This window comes from Vulpes vulpes, chromosome 13 (genome assembly GCF_048418805.1).
Source record: "Vulpes vulpes isolate BD-2025 chromosome 13, VulVul3, whole genome shotgun sequence".
NCBI classification, from domain to species: domain Eukaryota; kingdom Metazoa; phylum Chordata; class Mammalia; order Carnivora; family Canidae; genus Vulpes; species Vulpes vulpes.
In genome coordinates, this window is record NC_132792.1 from 85,196,142 (window position 1) to 85,220,260 (window position 24,119).

The window sequence follows — 24,119 nt, forward strand, 5'->3', positions numbered from 1 at the left end:
TAAATTGTGTATCCTTCTACTACACTCCTATAGGCATGCATTAGAGAGCTGATATTCCATTATCTTATGACATTTCACTTTTTTCTGAATCAAGTTGGATACCAGCTTTCATTTAATGTGGGCTTTCATAGACATGTTTTCATTCTGTACAAATGAGTCATATACTCTGCACAAATGAGTCAAGTGTATCCCCCTTTTCTTTATTGAATTAGTTTAGAAATTCTAGCCATAAAGTTTCAGAAAGCTGCTTATGAGGCTATACAGTGACCAAAGTCAATTGTTTCAGAAGGAATTCATTTGATTACTTTGTTGCATTTCATTTCTCTTTGCCCTGTTGCTCCCAACACTCTTACCCTCCCTGCCACTGCCAAAAGCAATTCGGCCACTATTCAGGAATCCTCTCATTTCTGAGTTTTACTAATCATATAACAGTAGAACGCAAGATTAAACCAAGCATGGAACTAGCAAGTAAAAGCAGGGATATAACACAATTATGTATTTAATTTTTCCCTAGGTCCAAATATTTCAGTTGAAGAAATAAGTTTACATAAACATTTGTTTAATTAACAAGAAAAGATCCAAGTACAGAATGTGGGACATACAGAATGGCTAAAACTAACAAGTCAGAAGACAACAGATGTTGGTGAGGATGCCGAGAAAGGGGAATCCTCTTACGCTGTTCGTGGGACTGCAAGCTGGTGCAGCCATTCTGGAAAACAGTATGGAGGTTCCTCAAAAAGTTGAAAATAGAGCTACACTACGACCCAGCAATTGCTCTACTAGCTATTTACCCCAAAGATATGAATACTGTGATCCAAAGAGGCACCTGCACCCCAATGTTTATAGCAGGAATGTCCACAATAGCCAAACTGTGGAAAGAGCCCAGATGTCCACTGACAGACGACTAGATAAAGATGTGGTATACAATGAAATACAACTACTCAGCCATCAAAAAAAAAAATCTTGCCATTTGCAATGATGTGGATGGTACTACTAGAGGGTATTATGCTAAGCAAAGTCAGTCAGAGAAAGATAATTATGTGGTCTCACTCATATGTGGAATTTAAGAAACAAAACAGAGAAGATCGTAGGGGAAGGGAGGGAAAAATAAAACAAAATCAGAGAGAGAGACAAACCATAAGAGACTCTTAATCATAGGAAACAAACAGGGTTACTAGAGGAGGGGGTGAGGAGATGGAGTAACTGGGTGACAGATGGGAGGGCACCTGATGTAGTGAGCACTGGGTCTTATATAAGACTGATGTATCACTGAACTCTACCTCTGAAACTAATAATACATTATATGTTAATTGAATTCAAATTTTAAAAAATTTAGAAATAAGAATGCTGGACATGGCTATAAAATATGGTAATATCTGTTTCAGGATAATAGGACAAGGAGGGAGAATTTGAACAGCTAGTGGTAAATGGGGCTTTAACTCATTTTTGTTTTCTTTCTTGGGCAGCAAAAGGAACACAGTGTTTATTCTTTCTGTTTTGCATCTTAAACACATAAACATTTAAAAGAAAAAAAAAAAAAACACACCAAGGAGATTGTTTAGGTTCTTGTACTTTTATTCGATTCTCCCAAACTGGGCAGCCCTGGTGGCTCAGCAGTTTAGCGCCGCCTTCAGTCCAGGGTATGATCCTGGAGACCCAGGATTGAGTCCCACATCAGGCTCCCTGCATGGATCTTGCTTCTCTCTGCCTCGATCTGTGTGTCTCTCATGAATAAATAAATAAAATCTTAAAAAAAAAACACACACACAAATTCTCCCAAAATGCTTCAGGGTTAATCTAAGAATTAAATACAAGGTTGTGCTTATATTCCTGATTTGCCTGTCCAGAACCAAGACTGAGATAAACATAAAACTAAGGGCATAGCTCCCAAATAATACTGTTAAAAACAAACAAAACACACCAGTATAAAGCTTTGAAAAATTAACTGAAACTAAAATTTAGAAGATAATTCCTGCATCACTTCAGCAGAGATTTTTTTATCAAAGAACATTTTTACTGAGTAACATTAGTGAATTACTTAATTATACTCTGAGAATGAAAGATTTCATAATAAAGAATTAATTTAAGAGAATGGAAAGCATCCAGTCTCCTCTTATCCTAACTTCTGAACCCTAACATTGTTTACTTTACTGGCTCTTTACCTACTTCCTCAGGGTAGGCTGTCCTCAGGGCTCAGCTCTGTCCTAGGTTTTCTCCATAGATTTTTTTTTTTTTTTTGCCCCTTAGAGTTTATTCATTCTTAAATATTAACTCCATGCTAATGACTCCTGAATCTTATACACATTTGATGACAAAAAATTAACAGCCTGAAAAGATCATAAACACATATAAATCAATGAGAAAAATGAATAAATAGGAACAGAAATGTCAGAATATAACTGTTAATGAACTAACTAGTAATTTAAAACATGCATGTTTAGGTGGCCTGAATGGCTCAGTGGATTAAGTGGCTGCCTTTTGCTCAGGTTTTGATCCCAGGATCCTGGGATGGAGCACGGCATTGGACTCCCTGCTCAGTAGAGAATCTGCTTCTCACTCTCCCTGCTCATGCTCACTCTCTCTTGCACATAATTTTTTTAAATGCATTTTTAAATGAGATATTTCCAGCTATCAAATTAGCACTTTTTTTTTAAGGATAAAAATTCTGCTGAGTGTATGAAGAGGTAGGTATGCTTACACATTAAGTAAAAACTGATTCAGCCTTCAAGGAGAACAAACTGACAACGGTTTATAGACAGACTAAAGTTGCCATCTTTTAACTTGGTAATTCTACTTCTAGAATTTTATTGTAAAGAATAGTATAAAAAGAGGATAAAGGTTTATTATACAGAAATATATTCTCTGTAATGTTACAGCAAAACACAAGCAACCAAAAGCCCAGGGACGCCTGGGTAGCTCAGCGGTTGGGCGTCTGACTTTGGCTCAGGGTATGATCCCGGATCCAGGGTCGAGTCCCACATCGGGCTCCATGCATGAAGCCTGCTGCTCACTCTACCTGTGTTTCTGCCTCTCTCTCTCTGTGTCTCTCTTGAATAAATAAATAAAACCTTAAAAAAAAAAAAAGCCCAAATTAGGAAGGTTTTAATATTAATAATTCCAATAAAAATCATATTATAAAGCTGCCAAAAATTGTATTTCCTAAAGAATGACACTGAAAGATGTATTCATGCCACAATCATAACTGGAAAAGATTAGAGTTAAATAAACCAAAAAAGCATAAACTACCATCCCAATTATATTCAATATAGACATTAATGAAAAGACTGGAAAGGCCATAACTTTAAGTGCCTATTTCCATTATGATGTTAACAAGATTGTAAGGGATTCTTATTTTCATAGTTTCTTCTGTTTTTCTCTATTTCTCATGCTTCCTATTCAGCATGGATTAACTGACAAACAAAAAAATCTTATTTAAAACAAAACATTCATCGTGGTGCCTAGGTGGCTCAGTCAGCTAAGTGCAAGACTCCTGATTTCAGCTCAGGTCATCTCAAGGTCCTGGGATTGAGGCCCAGGTCAAGCTCCACTCTTAGAGGGGAATCTACTTGAGAATTCTCTTCCTCTGCTCTTCTGCTCATGCGAGCATATAATCTCTCAAACAAATAAATCTTAAAAAATAGTAAAACAAAACATCAAGTACAAAATGAAATTTAACACCATTACTCTTAATCCTATTTATCTTTCCAACTTCCCTATTATGACCAAATTAAACACCACCAATCTCTAAGTTAAAATCGCTTCTTCAGTTTTGGGTTAATATTTGATCCCTTCCTCATTATTCCAGTATCTGCCACATAACTTTACTTAAAATGAAAAATACAGGAAAAAAGTGAAAAATACAGAGATAATCTTGAAAATTGGTCTCTGGGGCTATGTAGCTATATATATTGGAAAAGCTATTTTGAAGCACTCTCTGGCTGACCTGTAGTTCCAGATATGTACATGAGCTTATATGCAAATACAGACACAGACACTTCTAACCAAAATTATGTACTTTAAAGTCCAAATCACTGAAAACATACTACTGATTGAGAATAGTCAGAAAAAAAACAGCTAAGCCATAGAAAAAAATGCTGGAGTTTCAGATTTAAAAAAATTTTAATTTGGGTTTAGATCACCACTATCTGCTTACTAACGTGACTTTGCACAAGTCACTTAATTTTCTTAAGCCTCAACTTCTGCACCTATAAAACAGGGCTGTTTACTTACTAGGGTGTTTTGAGGCTCAAATAATAGTTTCTCTGAAGGCACTATATAACCTATTAGAGCATCATTACATCTGCTTAGCTGACATGGGGATAAAACATTTAATAACTGAAAAATGGGGGATTTAAATAACTGCACTTTAAGAACAGATTTTATTTTTAAAGATTTTATTTATTCATGAGAGACACACACAGAGAGAGAGAGAGAGAGGCAGAGACAGAGGCAGAGAGAGCAGCAGGCTCCATGCAGGGAGCCCGCCATGGGACTCGATCCTGGGACACCAGGATCACACCCTAGGCTGAAGGCAGATGCTCAACCACTGAGCCATCCAGGAGTTCCTTAAGAACAGATTTTAAAACTGCGCTTTGTTAGCTGACTCTAACAAAGAGTCACTGCCATATTGTCATAAAGAACAGATTAGTGAGAGCTTCCTGAATTTCCACATAATTATTTTTATTATTTATATCCATATAAGACCATCAATTTTTCTGGTGAAAGTATATTAGAGATGGTTAAAAAATACTATTTCTCCTTTCTCATCACTGAAATTAACCTATAAATCTTTTTTTACTTAAATTTGGAGAGGAAGAAGTAGTAGTGCTGGCAGACAATTTTCCATGAGTGTCGGTTTCTGCACATCTCTGCACAGGAGCAGAGGCACTAGCCACTGACAGCTCTTGTTCCAGATTGTCTTTCCAAGGATTTCTGTAGAGTATCTCCCTCTCAGGCTAAGGTTGAGCAAGTTCTCTTGCAGCTGGGATTGGGTTCCTCAGTTGTGATGCATAGCATTCACCCAGGCTGCTCCATGTCACTCCCATGGGATGTGAGGGTGAAGGGGAATCAATTCGAACATGAAGCTTATGCTACCCTCCTATGGCCTGAGTAATAAAATCCTCTGTCCCTGACCTAGGAGTCTCAGTCAGCATCCATTACACCAAGGCAGGTTTAACGTGTTGGCTGGCAAGTAGGGTAAAATCTCAGAGCCTTCACAGTTCTGGGCAAGAAGGTAAAGATCTACAAATATACCCAGTCTGCATGTCCCACTAATTTTTCAAAATATAGAAAATATTATAAAATAAAGAATATAGAGGTATTACAAAAGAAACCAGTAACTGACAATCTCTGAAAAAGGGGATCAAGGATGTGGAGTGGGAAGGAAATTTATTCTTTAATATATGCAACACATTTAATATATTTATCATAATATATATCCTTGTACCCTTATTCTTTAATATATATTTTATACTATGATACATATATCCTTGCATACTGTTTGAATTTTTTGCCATGTGTATAAATTACATTTCAATTTTTATTTTATTCTTTTAAAGATTTTGTTTGAGAGAAAGAGCACAAGCTGGGGGTGGGGGGGAGGCTTAGAGAGAGGGAAAAGTAGATTCCCCACTGAGCAGGGCACCCCCAGGACACTGGGATCATGACCTGAGCCCAAGGCAGATGCTTAACTCACTGAGCCATCCAGGTGCCACAACATTTCAATTTTTTATTTTTACTTTTAAGATTTTATTTATTCATGAGAGACACAGAGAGAGAGAGACAGAGACACAGGCAGAGAGAGAGAGAAGCAGACTCCATCCAGGTCCAATGTGGGACTCAATCCAGGAACTCCAAGATCACTCTCTGGGCCAAAGGCAGGCGCTAATCCGCTGAGCCACCCAAGTGTCCCAACATTTCAATGTTTACAAATCAATAGTCTTTAGTCCTTTTCCTATCATTACTCTATTCAGATATTACTCTAGGTCTGTGTATTACTCTAATAGCTTTCTAGCTGACCCTTCCCCAGTCCAAATCATCCTGCCTAATGTCACCAAACTAATTGCTGAAATACTGTCTTTCTGACAGTGAAAGGACCAATACCAAATAGGAAGCATCAATTTCATCATTTCTGAAAGCCACATTTGCCACAGTCTAACATCGCAGGAACTGGGATCTATCACTGGTATTAATATTCCATAAATATACTATCTGCAGAAAGACAATATAGCCAAGTTGTTAAAAGCCCAGGGACGCCTGGGTGGCTCAGTGGTTTAGCGTCTGCCTTCCACCCAGGGCATAATCCTTGAGTCCCGGGATCGAGTCCCACATTGGGCTCTCTGCATGGAGAGCCCCTGCCTCTCTGTCTCTGTCTCTCATGAATAAATAAATAAAATCTTTAAAAAAAAAGAAAAAGCCCAGCTCCAGAGCCACTTTCCTCATCTGTAAAATTGTATTAACAACTGTACATTCTTCATAGGACTGTTCTAAAGATTAAAACGGATAATCTAGGGCAGCCCGGGTGGCTCAGCGGTTTAGCGCCGCCTTCAGCTCAGGGCCTGATCCTGGAGACCCGGAATCCAGTCCCGTGTCAGGCTTCCTACATGGAGCCGACTTCTCCCTCTGTCTGTGTCTCTGCTTCTCTGTGTGTGTGTGTCTCTCATGAACAAATACATAAAATCTTTAAAATCAATCAATCAATCAATCAATAAGATAATCTATGTAAAAAGTGTTTAATATGCTGCCTGGCATATAGTGAGTACTATATTACCTATCATTATTATTTTAGAAGTACTATGTGTCAGTCACCAAGCTTTTCCATTATTTAATTCTTACAACTTTCATGCAAAATGGGTATAATTTCCAGAAAATAGAGGTTTAAATGAGTTATGAAAACTTCTCAAGATCACATAACTAATTACTGGTAGAACTGATATAAGATCTTAGGGCTAATGTTTATAAGTTATAGTCTTATTATTAGCCACTTGAATGGAACTATTTGATATCAGAGCTCTAGAAGTATACAGATCTAGGAAATCAAGAAACTTAATGAAGAAAACCTGGAATGCATCCACACACAGGAAGACAGATTAGAAATGAAAAGACCTGCCTCCTCCATTGGCTCACCACATTCCCATTTACAGAGAGAAGTATGTATGTATGTATGTCCTTTATTTAAAACAAGCTATTTACTGTCCTTTATTTATTTTTTTAATTTACTGTCTTTTTAAAAAACTTTTTTCAAAAAAAACAGTAAATGCCACTCTTCTTTTCCTATAGAATACCTAAATAGGTATATATACACATTAGCATAGCATTTGAGCAACTTAATTTCAATGTCTGAAGCCAAAACTTCTTCAAAATAGTAGAAAAAAGGCTCAGATAATTTGTTTATAAAACAATGAACAAACAAAATAGGGCAAACTGATAAATATTAGCCCCGTTGCTTCTCAACTGGCATAAACTGTTACCCATTCATATCAAGGTAGCACATGGCCATTTTCAAAGCTGCCATGTCTTTTACATATTTTTAGAGCTTCACCTATTTTGTATTCATTATGACATCCACATTAGACACTTGCAATAAAAGAATAAATAAGATATGAAAAGTCTGAGTTACCATCTTTATACCACTTAATAAGCCATTTGAATTTAGTTTTACCTTGGAATGAAGAGGCATTCCAACACCAATTATTTACAACAGGCAAATAATGGCAAGTGTTTTCTTTGAATTCAACTTGAGTGGCTTTGTGTTAAGTACTTCAAGATACTTTTTTTCATTGACTTCTCAAAAATCTATGGTTAGTTATTATTTCTATTTTACTTTTAAAGGAACTTAGGCTCAGAAACAGTAACCTGCCCTATACCACAAAAATTAGTGACAGAGATGGAGTCATAGCCCAGGCCTTTTGGATCTAAACTGTCTGCTCTATTAGCCCTCCCCCCACTTTTTAAAAGATTCTATTTATTTATTCATGAGAGACACAGAGAGGCAGAGACACAGGCAGAGGGAGAAGCAGGCTCCATGCGGGGAGCCCAAAGCGGGACTCAATCTCAGGACCCGGGGATCACAACTTGAGCTGAAGGTAGACGCTCAACCACTGAGCCACCCAGGCATCCCAGCCCTTCCCTTTTTAATAATTATTTGCATTACCAATCCTAATAGCTCAAAACAACAAAAATTGAAATTTTATATTCTTACACACCCCACTCACAAGAACAGAATCTTTCATGAGCTCTACATTTGTTTAAAATTAGTTTCTAGGGCAGCCTGGGTAACTCAGCAGTTTAGCGCCGTCTTCAGCCCAGGGCCTGATCCTGGAGACCCGAATCAAGTCCCATGTCAGGTTCCCTGCATGGAGTCTGCTTCTCCCACTACCTGTGTCTCTGCCTCTCTCTCTCTCTCTCTCTGTGTCTCTCATGAATAGATAAAAAAAAATCTTAAAATTAGTTTCCTCTGTTGCTCAAACATTAGCAGTATATCCACTCTGCTCACCTTTCAGTTCTCAGTTATTTGCACTATAAAAGGACACATCCAGCCAGAGGAACTTAAAGGATAAGGAAGCTGCAAAACGAAACTGACAGAATCAGTAACCTAATTAGTCAGAAAGATAGGACTAAGGTCAGGCACTGAAAATCGGTGTTTTCTTTTATGAGCAACCAACTCAGGCAAAGAATATACCTTTCACACTACCTCAAACACAGATTAAATCCACAATATAAGTGTGCACCTGCAGGGGGTCACAACTCACATGTGAAACGTCTGGTAAAGGCAAAGTGATACTGGCTCCCTCTGTACTTGCCATTGTTGACCTGCCTATTACCTACAGCCTCCTCCACTGCCAGCTCAACCAGAAGCCGTTTCTTTCAGCTGTCAGAGCAAAGACCTGAAAACAAAAAACTACCCCAACAGTCTTTGTTTATGATACATTCAGAGTAGGTATTTCTACACTTTAAAGTTTTCAGTGCATTTTAGTTTAGTAAAGTAGATGATGAGTGGGCTAATAGTAACTGTTATCTACTTCAAAGACAATGATAAGAAATACAAGTGCTTTACTCTGCATCAGAAACTGTGCTACCAACTTTATAAATAAAGTAACACATTCATTCCTCCCAGCAACCCTACCAGGTATTATTACCATCTGTTTTAGAGATGTGCAAATTAAGGCTCAAAGAACAAAGGAAAAAATTTTCCCTAGATCTCAGTACTAAATAAATGAAAAGCCAGATAAAGGTTTGCCTAATTTGAATACATGCTTTAACCACTAAAATTAAGTTATGTTATATTTTCAAATCTATATGGGAAGGCTCTTACAAATGTCTTCCAAATAAAGTTCCATCAATAATTTAACTAAAAATGCTAACTCAAAGTAACAAAATCTCAGTGATTTTTCTAGCACTGTAAGAGAATTATCAAGCAAAATTTGGCCAAATTATATAACAGAAAAGCTACGCAAAAAGCACAGGTTTTATAGGAGCATTACAGATTAGGATAACCATATCAATGGCAACAATACTGTCTAACCTGACCATAAATTAAACAAAGCACTCTGGAGATACGTAAAATCCAATGTGGATACAAACAATACTCATAAGGATAAGAATACTTCATAGAGGGATCCCTGGGTGGCGCAGCAGTTTGGCGCCTGCCTTTGGCCCAGGGCGAGATCCTGGAGACCCAGGATCGAATCCCACGTCGGGCTCCCGGTACATGGAGCCTGCTTCTCCCTCTGCCTGTGTCTCTGCCCCTCTCTCTCTCTGTGTGACTATCATAAATAATAAAAATTAAAAAAAAAAATACTTCATAGAAATGAAATATCCAAACATCATTTCAATCAATAGACCTAGGTTCAGTCTCATCTTCACCAATTATAGTACTGTAACCTTGAGCAAGCTACTCTACCTCTCTTTTTTTAAACATTTATTTTTTTATTTTTTTTTTAATTTTTATTTATTTATGATAGTCACACAGAGAGAGAGAGAGAGAGAGAGGCAGAGACATAGGCAGAGGGAGAAGCAGGCTCCATGCACCGGGAGCCCGATGTGGGATTCGATCCCGGGTCTCCAGGATCGCGCCCTGGGCCAAAGGCAAGCGCCAAACCACTGTGCCACCCAGGGATCCCTACTCTACCTCTCTGTGCCTAGGTTTGCTCATCTATAAAATCAAAGCAGTGCCTATCTTAAACTGTTAAAGATTAAATGAGAAAGTATTTAGTACAGTATCATTATAAGTATTCATGTACTGGCCACTACTGTTATTATTATTATTATTATTATTATTACTGGAACTTTAATTAAATAGTAACACTCCAGTTTCCCATTACTTTTTCTTCTTGTACCCCTAAAATGAAGCTACAGGCCTCAATAATCACAAAAACAGATAAGACCCTAAATAATTACAAGCTGAGTATAAGAGCAAACACTCATTTTCAAAAGTTTAAGTGATTTTAAGAGCTTTTAACTTAAAGAATTAACTGGTAAAATTTTAGCACAATTTTTTGACTTGAAAATCAAATAAACAAAAATAAATACTATATAAATGTAAACTATTTTATTTTCTAGTCCTAAGGCCTAATACTCCAACAAACGTATATTGTTTAAAGCATCATCAGTTATTCTTTAGATCAAGTTTGGGAATTACTGCTTTAGGGTATATGATCTTCAGAATGTAATGATGTCAAGAATAAGAAATGCTAGGTGATCTTTTCCAACCCAGAATCTTTAGAAGTACTAAAGAATACTAAGGAGTATTTAGTTAGTGATAATGAGGAACTTCCTTCTCCATACTTCAAAATATTAAGGACATGTATTTATAGCAATATGTAGCCATCTGAACAGAGCATGTCATTACCTGTATTTTTCAAACTGTAATATTTCTTTTCATGATACTATCATGATATTCCCTTAGGAACAAAATTGCATGCATCATGACCAAAGTAGTTAACCCGCATCTCCCCGCAGCTCTCTTCCTGAGTAAAATCACTTCTCTGGTCTCTGCAAACATTGGAAAGCCTCTCTACTATTATAGCACCTATTAAATTTAAATCTTCACCATACACACCAATTTCCCTCAGTAAACCTGAGTAACTTAGAAAAGCAGTTAAAAGAAAAAAATGGGAATTGCCAACAAACCGAGTTCAGGCTCCTACTACTGTGTAATCTGAGGCATATTTATCTGACAGTCTTCAGCTGTCTCACCTACAAAACGAGATGACACTCAGCAAAGTATCCCACATATAAGGCACTTTCCCTCTGTTACAACAAAGCAAAGAAAGGTGTTTAAACACGTTGTCTTTAGTGCTTGTTGAGTGAAAAAAATTTCCTACGACTGTTTCCTGACTGACTCAAGAAGTGGGGGGTGAGTCAAAATGGAAAACCAAACTGATATGTCAATGAACCTATACTTTATTACCCAAAGTACTGGGCTGATATTAAACAGTGCCCAATGAGAAGGGAGTTCAGCTATTTATAAATATCTTTGGGTTTTTTTTTTCTTAAAGATTTTATTTATTTATTCATAAAATACACAGAGGGCAGCCCGGGTGGCTCAGCGGTTTAGCGCCGCCTTCAGCCCGGGGCCTGATTCTGGAGATCCGGATCAAGTCCGACGTTGGGCTCCCTGCGTGGAGCCTGCTTCTCCCTCTGCCTGTGTCTCTGCCACACTCTCTCTCATTAATAAATAAATAAAATCTTAAAAAAAAAAAAAAAAAAAAAGACACACACACAGAGAGGCAGAGACATAGAGGTAGAAGCAGGCTCCATTCAGGAAGCCTGATGTGGGACTCAATCCCAGAACTCCAGGATCACAGTCTGAGCCAAAGGCAGATGCTCAACCACTGAGCCACCCATGCATCCCTAAATATCTTTGAAACAGAAACTGAGTTCACATCTCCAATATAAAGATCTGAATTTGTAATATGCAGTAGTGGCCTGCTGAACCTCACTGAATAAATAAATGTACTTATTTTCTCTTTCTATTAAGTGTTTAAGGTCATGGCAGGCAGAGTAATGATGCCCCCAAAATACCGACTTCCTAATCCTGGGAAACTCTAAATATATTAATATTCATAGCAAAAGAGAACTATGGTTGTAGATCGAATTAAGACTGCTAATCAGTTGACCTTAAAATAGGGAAACTCCTATTCTGGATCATCAGGGTGGGTTCAAGATAATCATAGGGCCCTTTAAATGTAGAAGGAGGAGAAAAGTTAGGAAAGGATATGTCACAAATGATGGAAGCAGAGTCAGTGATGTGAGAGTTTAACCTGCCCTTGCTGGCTCTGAAAATGGAAGAAAGGGGCTATGAGCCAACAAATAAGGGCAGCTTTTTCTAGAAGCTGGAAAAGCCAAGAAAACAGACTGTCCCCTACAGTATTCCAGTAGCTCTGCCAACACCTTGGTTTTAGCCCAGGGAAACCCATGTCAAACTTTTAACTTACAGAATCATAAGACAATAAATCTGTGTTATGCATGTCACCAAATTTGTGGTAATTTATTTGTGATAGCAAAATAGAAAACTAAAACAAATGCCTTAAAAAAAAAAAAAAAACTCCTTTAGAGTCCTTGGGCTAAAATGGAAATACCCTGGGACACTGAAAAATCAGGTTTAAGAACTTCTAAATGGAATGGGAAAACAGTTCATTCTACAAAACTTACAATTTAGATAGCAAATTTAGATAGAAAAATGCCACCACACGAGGTTCCATGTGCAGAGTAGCTGAGTAGATATCGTCAGGCCAAACAATATAAACTCTGCATAAACTATTTTTTGAGTAACAACTATAAATTCTGCATAAACTATGTTTTTAAAAAAATAAAAAACCCAAAACACTCTCCAATGAAGGCACTGGAGAACCACCAAATGGCAGACACAGAAGGGGAGTCTATACTTAGATGAAGCCAATCAAGGTTTTTTTGCTTTACAATTAACATCTTTTAGCCTGATGGCAGATCCCTGTCAATACTGTTCTGGGCAGCTAAAACCCCAAGAGAAAACATGTAGCTTTAATGGCTTGAAAAACCATAGGACAGTTTGGGACAACCACAGGCATGAAAAAGTGGGAAATGGAAGAAAAGGAAGAGCCAGAGAGAAGCCACAAATTCTGCGGCTGACCCCAAACCATGCATGCACCTGGGGCCAACTCCAAGCAGCCCAGCTAAAAGAACTGAAGCAATTATTTGAGCTGCTGCCCACAAGGGAGTTGGATTATATTTCAAGTTCAACTGAGTTAACAGCCTGCCACAACACCAAAAACACTCACAGAGGAATTAACAGAATCTATTAATTTCTATGACCTATAGTTCACAATGTCTAGGATACAATCCAAAATTACTCAATATAAAACAAAACAGCCCATTTTCAAGAAAAAAGACAATCAATGGAGATTACCACACAACAATTTCAAAACTGCTAAACTCAAGTTTATGGACATTAAAAAAAAAAATCTTCAATGAACGAAAAGATCAAATGGAAACTACAAAAAAGAACCCAAATTTTAAGGCTCAAAATACAATGCTGAAAATGCCACAATTCCCTCACTCCTACTGAATTAAGCAGTGGCTTGGGAATGAGGCAGTGAGTGATGAGCTGCAAAGTGATATCAACATTACAGAAAGCCATGGAAAATTATTCAAGAGAATAAACCTATTCTAAGTGTCTACCGCTCCACAATTCACATTTTTAGGCAATTCTTGGTAATCACTAAATAAGGTATTACTGTACTTTACAGGAAACAAAAATGAGGCTCCAGGAGATTAAGAAATATGGTTTTTTTTTGTTTGTTTGTTTTTTTATGATAGTCACAGAGAGAGAGAGAGAGGCAGAGACACAGGCAGAGGGAGAAGCAGGCTCCATGCACCGGGAGCCTGATGTGGGATTCGATCCCGGGTCTCCAGGATCGCGCCCTGGGCCAAAGGCAGGCGCCAAACCGCTGCGCCACCCAGGGATCCCAAGAAATATGGTTTAAAAGATCACACAACTATTGTCTTGTAGGCACTTCTAGACAGTACTAAGTTATGGCTATTTTTAAAGCAATGATAAACTGATGTCTGTGGTAAAGAAATTGGCAGTTAGCTAATACAGCAGAAATTATAACAGAATAAGCAATTTCTCTGAAAATACAAATGGTTTCCTTAATGGTTTCTCTTTAAGAAAGGAACTTTATTAGTGGGACCTCTTATACTTTCCCTGACTTTTGCTAGGTCATTCTGATTATTCTATTTGGAAAAGGTTAGAAAGGCCTGGTTATATAAGTTATAGAACATCCTCACAGTAGGATGCTACACAGCATTAAAAATGACCATACAGAAATATTTACTGAGGGGATCCCTGGGTGGCTCAGCAGTTTCGTGCCTGCCTTTGGCCTAGGGCGCGATCCTGGAGTCCCAGGATCGAGTCCCGCGTTGGGCTCCTGGCATGGAGCCTGCTTCTCCCTCTGCCTGTGTCTCTGCCTCTCTCTCTCTCTCATAATTAAATAAAAATAAAATCTTAAAAAAAAGAAATATTTATTGATAAGGAATGTGGATCAAAAATGTTTTATGAGGGAACCCTGGGTGGCACAGCGGTTTGGCGCCTGCCTTTGGCCCAGGGCGCGATCCTGGAGATCCGGGACGTAATCCCACGTCGGGCTCCCGGTTCATGGAGCCTGCTTCTCCCTCTGCCTATGTCTCTGCCTCTCTCTCTCTCTCTGTGTGTGACTATCATAAAAAAAAAAAAAAAAAAAAAAAAAAAAAAAAAAAAAGTTTTATGAGAAAAAAACAGGCTACAAAACAGGGCGAACAATTACCATACAATTTTTACCAAAAATAAAAAAATAAAAGAATAAAAAAATATTCTGTAAGGCCTATTAATTGCAGACACAAAAATGTTAACATTTTGATAATTTCCAGGCCAATGAGACTATGGTAATTTTTATTTTTTGAGCTTATTCTGTTTGCTGTTCCCAATATTACGTTTTTCCTACAATGTATTACTTGTGTAATAAAAATTGAACTTCTACATCAAACCACCTTGCTGTATACCTTAGAAAGATCTGTTAGATTAATAAAATTGGAAGAAAATGAAAAACAACAAAAACTTATTCAACTCAACAAATATTTATTGGGTATACATTACATACCAGGTAATATTTGAACAAAGAAAAAACAGCTGCAGAAACTAACATAAAATTTCATTGAAATTTTCTTCCACTACCTGAAGATATTCTTTTTCATTGTTTAAACTGTTTTTCAATTTATCTCTAATAACCCTTTGCCTCAAAAACTGAAGAAGTTAAAATCTATCTGTACTCTTATTTCTATCATTTCAACCAGTAGACAAGGTTGATGATCCTCATCACCCCTCACCTGGGATTCTGCAAGAGGCTTATTTTGTCTCCCTGCCTCTGGTCAAATGTATTCCCTCACTCCCATGCAGCTATCTATCCAATACAGAGAAATCTGACCATGCCCCTCTACTCCTTTAAAATCCTCACTGGCTCAGCATTGCCTCTAAGATAAAGCCAAAATCTTTGGCATGGACAGCAAGGAGCTCCAACATCTGGGCCCTGCCCACCTCTCTCACTTCATCTCTCGATTCACCTTGCTTCTAACAATGGAGTCCAGCAACACTGAGGTTTCTTATAGACATTAAGCTTTTTCTTGCTAACTACCAATAAAAACAGCCTTTTCTTATGTTGTCCTTTCCACCTATTATACCCTCTCCCTAATTTATGTGATCTTATCACCAATTTGTTAGTAGTGCATCCAGGAAAAATCTTCTACCACCTTCAAACCAAACTGACCTTACCCATATCTCTTAACACTGTACCATACTCGTCCTAAAGTTTCCTCTACGTGAGACTATCAACTACACAAGAATAGGGATTGTCTAAATCCGTTTATCTGTAATACGGAAAAATAACAGTACCAACCTCATAAATGAGATTTAGAATGTAAACATTTAAGAGGGAACCCGGCACATGGAAAGTAGTGACCCAATGTTACCTATCATTATTATCCATATTTTTACCTGCAGCCCGGCAGTGCAGTAGGACCTCAAATGTTTACCGAAAGACTAAACTCTGCAAATTGGGAGTATTCTTCCCATTTTATGACTAAGAAAACTAAGTGCTAGAAAAGGCAGCGAAGCCACCATCCAAACTCAGGCCTAACTCTGTGTATTATCGCCCGGTCTTCTGCTAAGAACTGACTCAACCTTTCTATTTTACTGCTAGGGGAAACAAAGGGGAAGGGGTGTCTCTTTTCCAGTAAACGCTGCTATAATCGTCATTCCTGGGATCACCATTTCTAAGCTGAATGAGTGTTTCGAACTGAGGTTCACTTTCCTTGCCTAAGATAAGGGCATGTACTCGGATATCAGAAGCCCATTCAAGCTCTAAAATCCTTCTGGGTGCAGTACCTGCAGTGTTCTTTCACAGTGTGATACGATTATTCACCTAACTTTTCCGATCTGCAACACACAGGCAGTCAATCGAACACCTTCTATCCGCCTAAGGAAAGGCTCTTTCGGCTTTGGACACGCAAGCCAGAGCCTACAATCTCAGAGTCTTCTCCAGGGCGCCGCACCTGCAACCTGGCAGCAACCGGGTCACGGGGCTTGACAGGCAAGGTCCTCCTTTGTGGGCGGGGGTCTTAGCAACCTTTGAGGCCGAGCTAGGCCGGGCCTGGGTCCGCGCAAGGACGGGCGGGCGCACACACAGCACCAGACGGCCCTTGCTTCTTCCTCTCCTTGACCACATTAGGCGTAAGCTTCCCAGGGCTGGAGGGACACCACGCACCCGCCGCAGCTCGGCCTGCGACCCTCCCTCGGAGCGCCTTGCTGGCGGCCTCCCTGCGCGAGGGCGAAGGCCGCAGTGTCCTTGCCGCCGCCTGCGGGCCGTGCAGAGCCCAGCGCTCTCGCGTGCCCACCACCAAAGGAGACACCGAGAAACAGAGACGGGCGGCGGCAGCGCCCGGACTCATTCCGAACCTCCTTACCCACTGGGCGGTGAGGCCAGCCGCCTTGGCCCGGAGCGCCGCGGAGAAGAACATGGCGGACCGAACCGTCGGCCTTTCCCGGCGGCACCAGGCGAGAATCCCGAGCGAGCCTGGGACGCACGGCGTGCGCGCCCCCGAGCCCAGGCCCCGCGCGTCCGGGGCGGCGCGCCGCTCCGTAGGACGAGGTGGCGGGGGCGCGCGCGGAGGCACGCGGGGGCTGCCGGGGCCAGGGGGCGGAGACTTCCCGGGGGGGCGGGGCGAAGGCCAGCCAGGTCCATAAAAGGCTGGGTCCGGCGGGCTGCGGCTGGCGGCCTCCACCTCGGAAGGCAGCGGCCTCGGGCTGCTCCTTGGGCTCCTGGGGACGGAACTGCCGAGCTGGAGGCATGGGGTGAGCTTCCCTCCCGGAGAGCCTTTTGGGGGTTTGACCACCTGCTTTTTTTTTTTTTTATCGTGGTTACTTAAAAAAAAAAAAAAGTCCATTTTAACCCTCTTGTAAATCATATTTTACAAGTTATAAAGTCGAAGATAAGGCTGCCACGGAGTGAGCTAGGCACCAGACGGCTCGTTTCCCGTTCGTTTGCCCTGGAGGTGTGTGCCCACATACTAGGGCGAAGTGATAGATGCGGCGTTTGCTTCAGAACCTTGGAGAGACAGACGAGGCAAGATTGGCCACGAGTAGTGGCGGTTGAAGATGCGCTAGTTCTCGTGACTCTCCTCGGTACTTTTGTGCATGTTAGAAGTCGTCCATAATAAAACTTAAAAGAAAAAAAAAGCCACTTCCTTCTTGATGTTTGCTTGGTCATCTCTGGAAATTCCAACCAGCGTTCACTCAGCAGCAGCCGTGACGCGGACAGCGCTGCTTCCTGCTGTGCAGTTTACCAGGCACTCTACTGCCTCGGGATTTTACCTTCTTTCTTGTGTGTCACGTCCTGTACCACCCCTTCCTTTTGGCCATTTGCTTTGCTAAACTGGTGAATGATTTCTGGAACTTTCACAGCAGTATAGGGATTTTAAAATTCTATTCTTCATTGATTTAAAAACGCTACAGGGGATCCCTGGGTGGCGCAGCGGTTTGGCGCCTGCCTTTGGCCCAGGGCGCGATCCTGGAGACCCGGGATCGAGTCCCACATCGGGCTCCGGGTGCATGGAGCCTGCTTCTCCCTCCGCCTGTGTCTCTGCCTCTCTCTCTCTCTCTATGACTATCATAAATAAATAAAAAAAATTTAAAAAAAAAATTTAAAAACGCTACAGTATCACATTGCAACCGTTTACAAGTCACATCTTACAAATTATGAAGTTCAAGCCACAAGAAGGCTGCCAGCCAGTTAGCCAGAAATGAACACCAAAGGCTTCCTTCCCATTTCTTTGCTCATCTTTTATGTCAGTCTGCTTCTCCTAACTTGGTTTTCAGTATTTACATTTAGAAGGGAAAAATATTCTGGGCCTCCATGTTGATTTGAATTATTGTATTATAGGGCTGCCTCGCTGGTTCAGGCAGGGGGAGCATGTGACTCTTGATCTCAGGCTCATGAGTTCGCGCCCCACATTGGGTAGAGAGATTACTAAAAAAAAAAGAAACTTTAAAAAAATCAGAAATTTGTTTTAAAAAGTAATTATTGTATTGTAAATCTGCCTAAATATATATACACCTAACACTATTATACACATAACACTATGTCTTATACAACGAAAACCAGAAAATATCACAAATCAAATATATAAGAAACTTACAAATGGATGATACCGATACGGCATGGATTCTTTGAATCTGATAAACATGCATTCACCTGATTCTATTAGGGGCTTCTCTGACCTCTTAGTATAGGTTAGTTCTCATGATACCTTCCTTATACATACCTGCCTCCACTTTGATTACCACATTTTCCAACAGATTATTATTCTCCATGAGTGAAGAAATCTGCCCTTCCCAACTTGTTTGATTCTTGTACTGTACCTGACATGCTGTACTTGTTAACCGAATGAAAAACTTGCACATGGTACAAATATTTGGACTCTCTGAAAGAGCTGTATGTCTCTGATTGGAGTATGCTTATCAGTGAGAGTGTTTTTCCATACAACTAACAGAAAACCTAATGGAAGGAAATTAAACAGTATTTAGTTCATTATGTCACATGACAAGAATTCCAAAGGTAGAGCAGTTCCAAGATTGGATAATTCAGTTACTCAAGGATGTCCTTAAAAACTTGAGAGCCTTGCATCTTTCTACTCCACCATACTCCGCTCTAACTCCTGGTCACAAGATGGTTGCAGCAATTCCAAGTATCATATGCAGATTACAGCATTCCAGGCAGCCCGGGTGGCTCAGCGGTTTAGTGCCACCTTCATTCCGCCCAGGGTGTGATCCTGGGGCCCTGGGATCTGGATCAAGTCCCACGTAGGGCTCCCTGTGTGGAGCCTGCTTCTCCCTCTGCCTGTGTCTCTGCCTATCTCTCTCTCTCTCTCATGAATAAATAAATAATCTTAAAAAAAAAAAAAGATTACAGCATTCCTGGGAAGAAAAAGAACTCTTACCTTTCAAAGGGTCTCAAATGTTCCTCCAGCAGATTTCTTTATCTCAGGGGCATACCTGTCATGGCACTTAAGAGAACAGGCTCTAGAATGAGGCTGCTGGTTCAGATCCTATATCTACTGCTTTGTAGCTGTGTGGCTTTAGGCAAGTTAGTCTCTCCAGGCTTTTGTTTAGTAATAGTAGCCTCCTCATTGCTTTATTATGGGGATAAAATTAGTTAATGCCTGTGAAGTTCTTTTAAAGTACTGAGCACAGGGGTGGGTGCCTGGGTTGCTCAGTCAGGTTAAGAGTCTGACTTCCACTCAGGTCATGATCCAAAGTCCTAGGATCCAGCCCCGAGTCTGCTTTTCCCTCTCTCCCTGCCCCTGCTCGTGCTTTCTCTGTCCCTCTCACAAATAAAGTATTCTTAAAAAGAAAAAAGAGGGGATCCCTGGGTGGCTCAGCGGTTTAGCACCTGCCTTCTGCCCAGGGTGCCATCCTGGAGCCCCGGGATCGAGTCCCACATTGGGCTCCCTGCATGGAGCCTGCTTCTCCCTCTGCCTGTGTCTCTGCCTCTCTCTCTCTCTCTGTCTTTCATGAATAAATAAATAAAATCTTAAAAAAAAAAAAAGATACTGAGCATAGAGTAAGTGCTCAGCAGTAAATGTTAGCTTGGGAGTCTTAACGTAGTAGAATAGCATCTTATTAGTTCTATAGAGAAAGTATATATCTCATTGGTGCTTATAGAGAAGATGTATATCTCATTGGTGTCTAACAGTCCAAAGACTTAGTGGTGTCCCTAATTTCCGTTACCTAGGAGCAAAAGCAAAGAGTGCAAAGAGTAATGTTTAAAAAATTAAGGATCGGGGTAAAGGAGAGTCTAATTTGTTAACACTTCCTTGAAGATGACAAAGTAAATGCTTTCAACAGTTATTCAATGCCAGTAAGTGTAATACCACTTTGTTCACCAGTCCACTAGTCTTGCTTTGAGGGAAGAGGAACTGAGTCAAAACTCAAAGGAAGGGCAAAAAAGAGATAAGGTTATTGCTGGAGAGTAAGAGTTTTAGAGAGAGAAGGGAATAAAGATCCTTCAGGCAGGAAATTTGGGAATGCAAAGAAGAATGATATGGTCACAGTGATATACTGAGGTGTTAGACCTATTTCATGCTATTTCACTCTGAGGTGAGGGAGGATGTAAGGATAATGAATAACTTCTTCATGGTCTTTCCAAATTCTTCTCAAGTTAATCTTGGATATGTGGGACCAAAAGGGAAAATGAAAATCAAAACAGCCAATAATTTAACTACACAAACCTCAAGAACAGACTGTCCAAGAAAATAATAAGCAAAATGTCACCGGAGCCATTATCAGATTCAGGTCGCTTGTTACTTCCTTAATGTGGGACTGAATTTTAGTCGCCTCCAAGACTCAAGTGCAGTTTCCTCTAAGAATTTGATCAATGCAGGGTACATAGGTGGCTCAGTTGGTTAAGCATGGGACTCTTGGTTTTGGCTGGGATCGCGGGGTCCTGGGATGCAGCCCGTTGCTTGGCTCCATGCTCAGTGGGAATTCTGCTTGAGATTCTTTCTCTTCCTTCCTCTCCCTCTGCCGCTCCCCCTGCTCACCTGCATGCATACATGTGCACTCTCTCTCTCTCTCTCTAAAATAAATAAATAAATAAATAAATCTTAAAAAAAAAAAGAATTTGATCAGTATTTCCCTATCAGGTAATCAGTGTAATCAAACAATGAACATAATTTTTGCTCAATAGATAGGTACAATTTTAAGATTGCTAACTGCTGTATCGGTATTTTATGGAGCAATAATTTCTCATCCAGTGATAATAGTAATGCAGATAGGATCAACCTCTCCAGAGAGTAATTCAGCAGTATATATATTGAGTTTCTTTACATGCAAACCCTTTTATCCAGCAGTGTTACTTCTGTGAATTTATCCTAAGGAAATAACTGGAAAAATCTACAAAGTTTTACAAACAGGTATGTTCATCATAGTGTTATTCATAATACTGAAATCCCAGAAGCCATGTAACTGATTGTCATCAACAGAGAATTAATTAAACAAATCACAATACAACCATACAATGGGAGGTTACCCTGCAGATTTAAAAGCAATAACAAAGATCAATATTTATTTTAAAGGAAAGATGCCCATTATATGTTAAGTTTAATTTTTAAAATTTTACAAAACATCATGTATAATATGACCGCACTTTTTGTATGTGCATAGAAAAAAATATAGAAAGGTACACATCAAAATCTTAATAAACAGTTCTCTCTGAGTGATGGGACATAAGATAATTTTCATTTTTTTTACGCTTTCTGTATTGTCTGAACTTATTTCAATTAACATGTGTTACTTTTATTAAAAGAAAATAAAGCTATGTTCATATTAAGAAACAGTGTCATAAAAATATAAAAGTGAAAAAGTTGATAACTGTCTTTTATACTCACTTCCTTTTAGTGGATGAAAACCTCTTCAGAGTATACTTCCTTTTTCTGCTATTAATTCAAGTTTTAATTTAGGGCATCAGTGAGTGGGCTGGGAAGAGGGAAATGAGCCAGTTCTTAGGCTCTTTGGACAGTTTTAATTTTAGGCAGAAGAAACAGCTCTGGACTCTCTCCCACAAGGCTGCTCCTTAAAATTCCTGTGCAAATCTGAATTCATGTCTTCCTTGACCAGTTACAAAAAGATCTACATAAAATTTCTTTAAATAGCCAATTTCCTTGCTCGTATAGATATCCCTTGACTCAGAAATATTATTTTGCAGCTAACTAGTCTATTTGCTTCAAGTACTTCTGTGGCATGGTATAAACAGCCTAACCTGTAATGAAAGAGTAATCAGAGCAGGGTGAAATTGGTCAGAAAAGTCTTTCATTCACTCATGGGCTGGACAAATATCTTTTCAGCTCCAGTTATATGGTAGGCGATAGGGCACTGAAGATACAAGGATGGAAGACCATAGCCCTTCTTGGGAAGACCTAACTAACACACTGCAAGGAAATTATTATAGTACAGAGCATGTGTGCAAGACAAAATGGGAACTTAGAAGGAGTGCCTAAGTCTCCCTGGAGGAGTTTGCATCCAGCTAAGACTGGAATGCTATGTAGGAATTGCCATAAATAGAGTTTCTTGGGGATAACTTTTCTACCTGAAGGAAGTAAAGAGAGATGAATTATTAGAGCAGCTGAATTGCAAGGTGGCAGATAACTAATCTTCTATTTTTTTAAAGATTTTTATTTATTTATCCATGAGAGACACAGAAAGAGAGAGGCAGAGACACAGGCAGAGGGAGAAGCAGGCTCCATGCAGGGAGCCTGATGTGAGCCTCAATCCCAGGTCTCCAGAATCATACCCTAGGCTGAAGGCAGCACTAAACCACTGAGCCACCTGGGCTGCCTGATAACTAACCTTCTAAACTGATCCTTCCTGGGATGCCTGGGTGGCTCAGCGTTTGAGCACATGCCTTCTGCCCAGGGAGTGATCCTGGAGTCCTGGGATCGAGTCCCACATCGGGCTCCCTACATGGAGTCTGCTTCTCTCTCTGCCTCTCTCTCTCTCTCTGTCTATCATGAATAAATAAATAAAAATCTTAAAAAAAAAAAAAAACCACTGATCCTTCCTGCTAATAAAAAAGCTTAGAGGAGACATATTCCTGCTTCTTCTGTGGCCCACTTCCTACCAGGTACTTTCAGTGTATAGTAACAAAGGCACTTGATGTTGGTGTTGGGTTCTTCATTGTCCTTTCTAGAAGTGAGATGCTTTTGGCAGGAGCTTGCACACTTCTGTGTGTTAACAGATGTGTGTTAATGTCAAGATGGAATGGGATAGAATTAGATAGAATTAGAAAGGGCTGCGGTGAAAGGACAAGAACTAGTGTATGGATTCTGAGATAGCCTGTCTTGATGAGTCCTGGTATTAACATTTTAGAGCAGGAAAAACTGGAAAAAATCTGGTGCAATCTCCTCACTTCAGAGATTAAAAAAAAAAAAAAGTTACTGAGATTGCCAAAAATCTTAACAATTGCCTTCTTTAAAAGTAAATTATTAAATGCAATGTTCTGTGTAATAGTGCTGTAGTATATATCTGTAAAACTTAATGGGAAGGTTCATTTTGTCCATCTGAATAGTAGAGAAATGATGCTCTGTTTCCTAGCTCTAGGTCATGTGTGTCTTGTGTTTATATAGTCAAAGGTCAAAAGCTGACTAGGAACAGATGAGCCCTTTCCTTTTGCATCATTTTTCAACTTTTCAAAGGGCTTAAAATAAACTATCATTTTCCATTATTTACTTAAGGGATTTGTTTTGCAGAATTTGTAGCTCTTGGGAACCGCCCCCCCCCCCCCCCCCGTCATTCTTACGAAATACACAATCTGATTCTTACTCATCTATCAACATCCAAGGAATGTTAGTATTAATATGTAGGGTTTAAGTCACCCAAAACGGAATAAGAAGGCTGAATTGGCCAGTAAAGTTTGTGACTTTCCATAAATATTTTATGTGTATAGAATCAGGAAATCACTCTTCCTTGAGATAGAGGAAGTGACAGAGATAGAGATATAAAGATAGGTAAGGAGAAGGAGAAAGAGAGAGAGAATATATATTAGTTCTGAAACCAA

At 39.7% G+C, this 24,119-nt stretch overlaps 1 protein-coding gene across 1 annotated transcript in view; it reads right to left on the bottom strand.

The window, feature by feature from the left end:
* NDUFV2 (NADH:ubiquinone oxidoreductase core subunit V2) overlaps positions 1-17,180 on the bottom strand; it is a 33,984-nt gene extending 16,804 nt beyond the window's left edge. The window contains exon 1 of the mRNA XM_026005943.2: positions 16,975-17,180. Coding sequence (XP_025861728.1) covers positions 16,975-17,028 — 54 coding nt within the window. The 5' untranslated portion in view covers positions 17,029-17,180. The remainder of the gene's footprint in view (positions 1-16,974) is intronic.
* Positions 17,181-24,119: the final 6,939 nt, after the last annotated feature.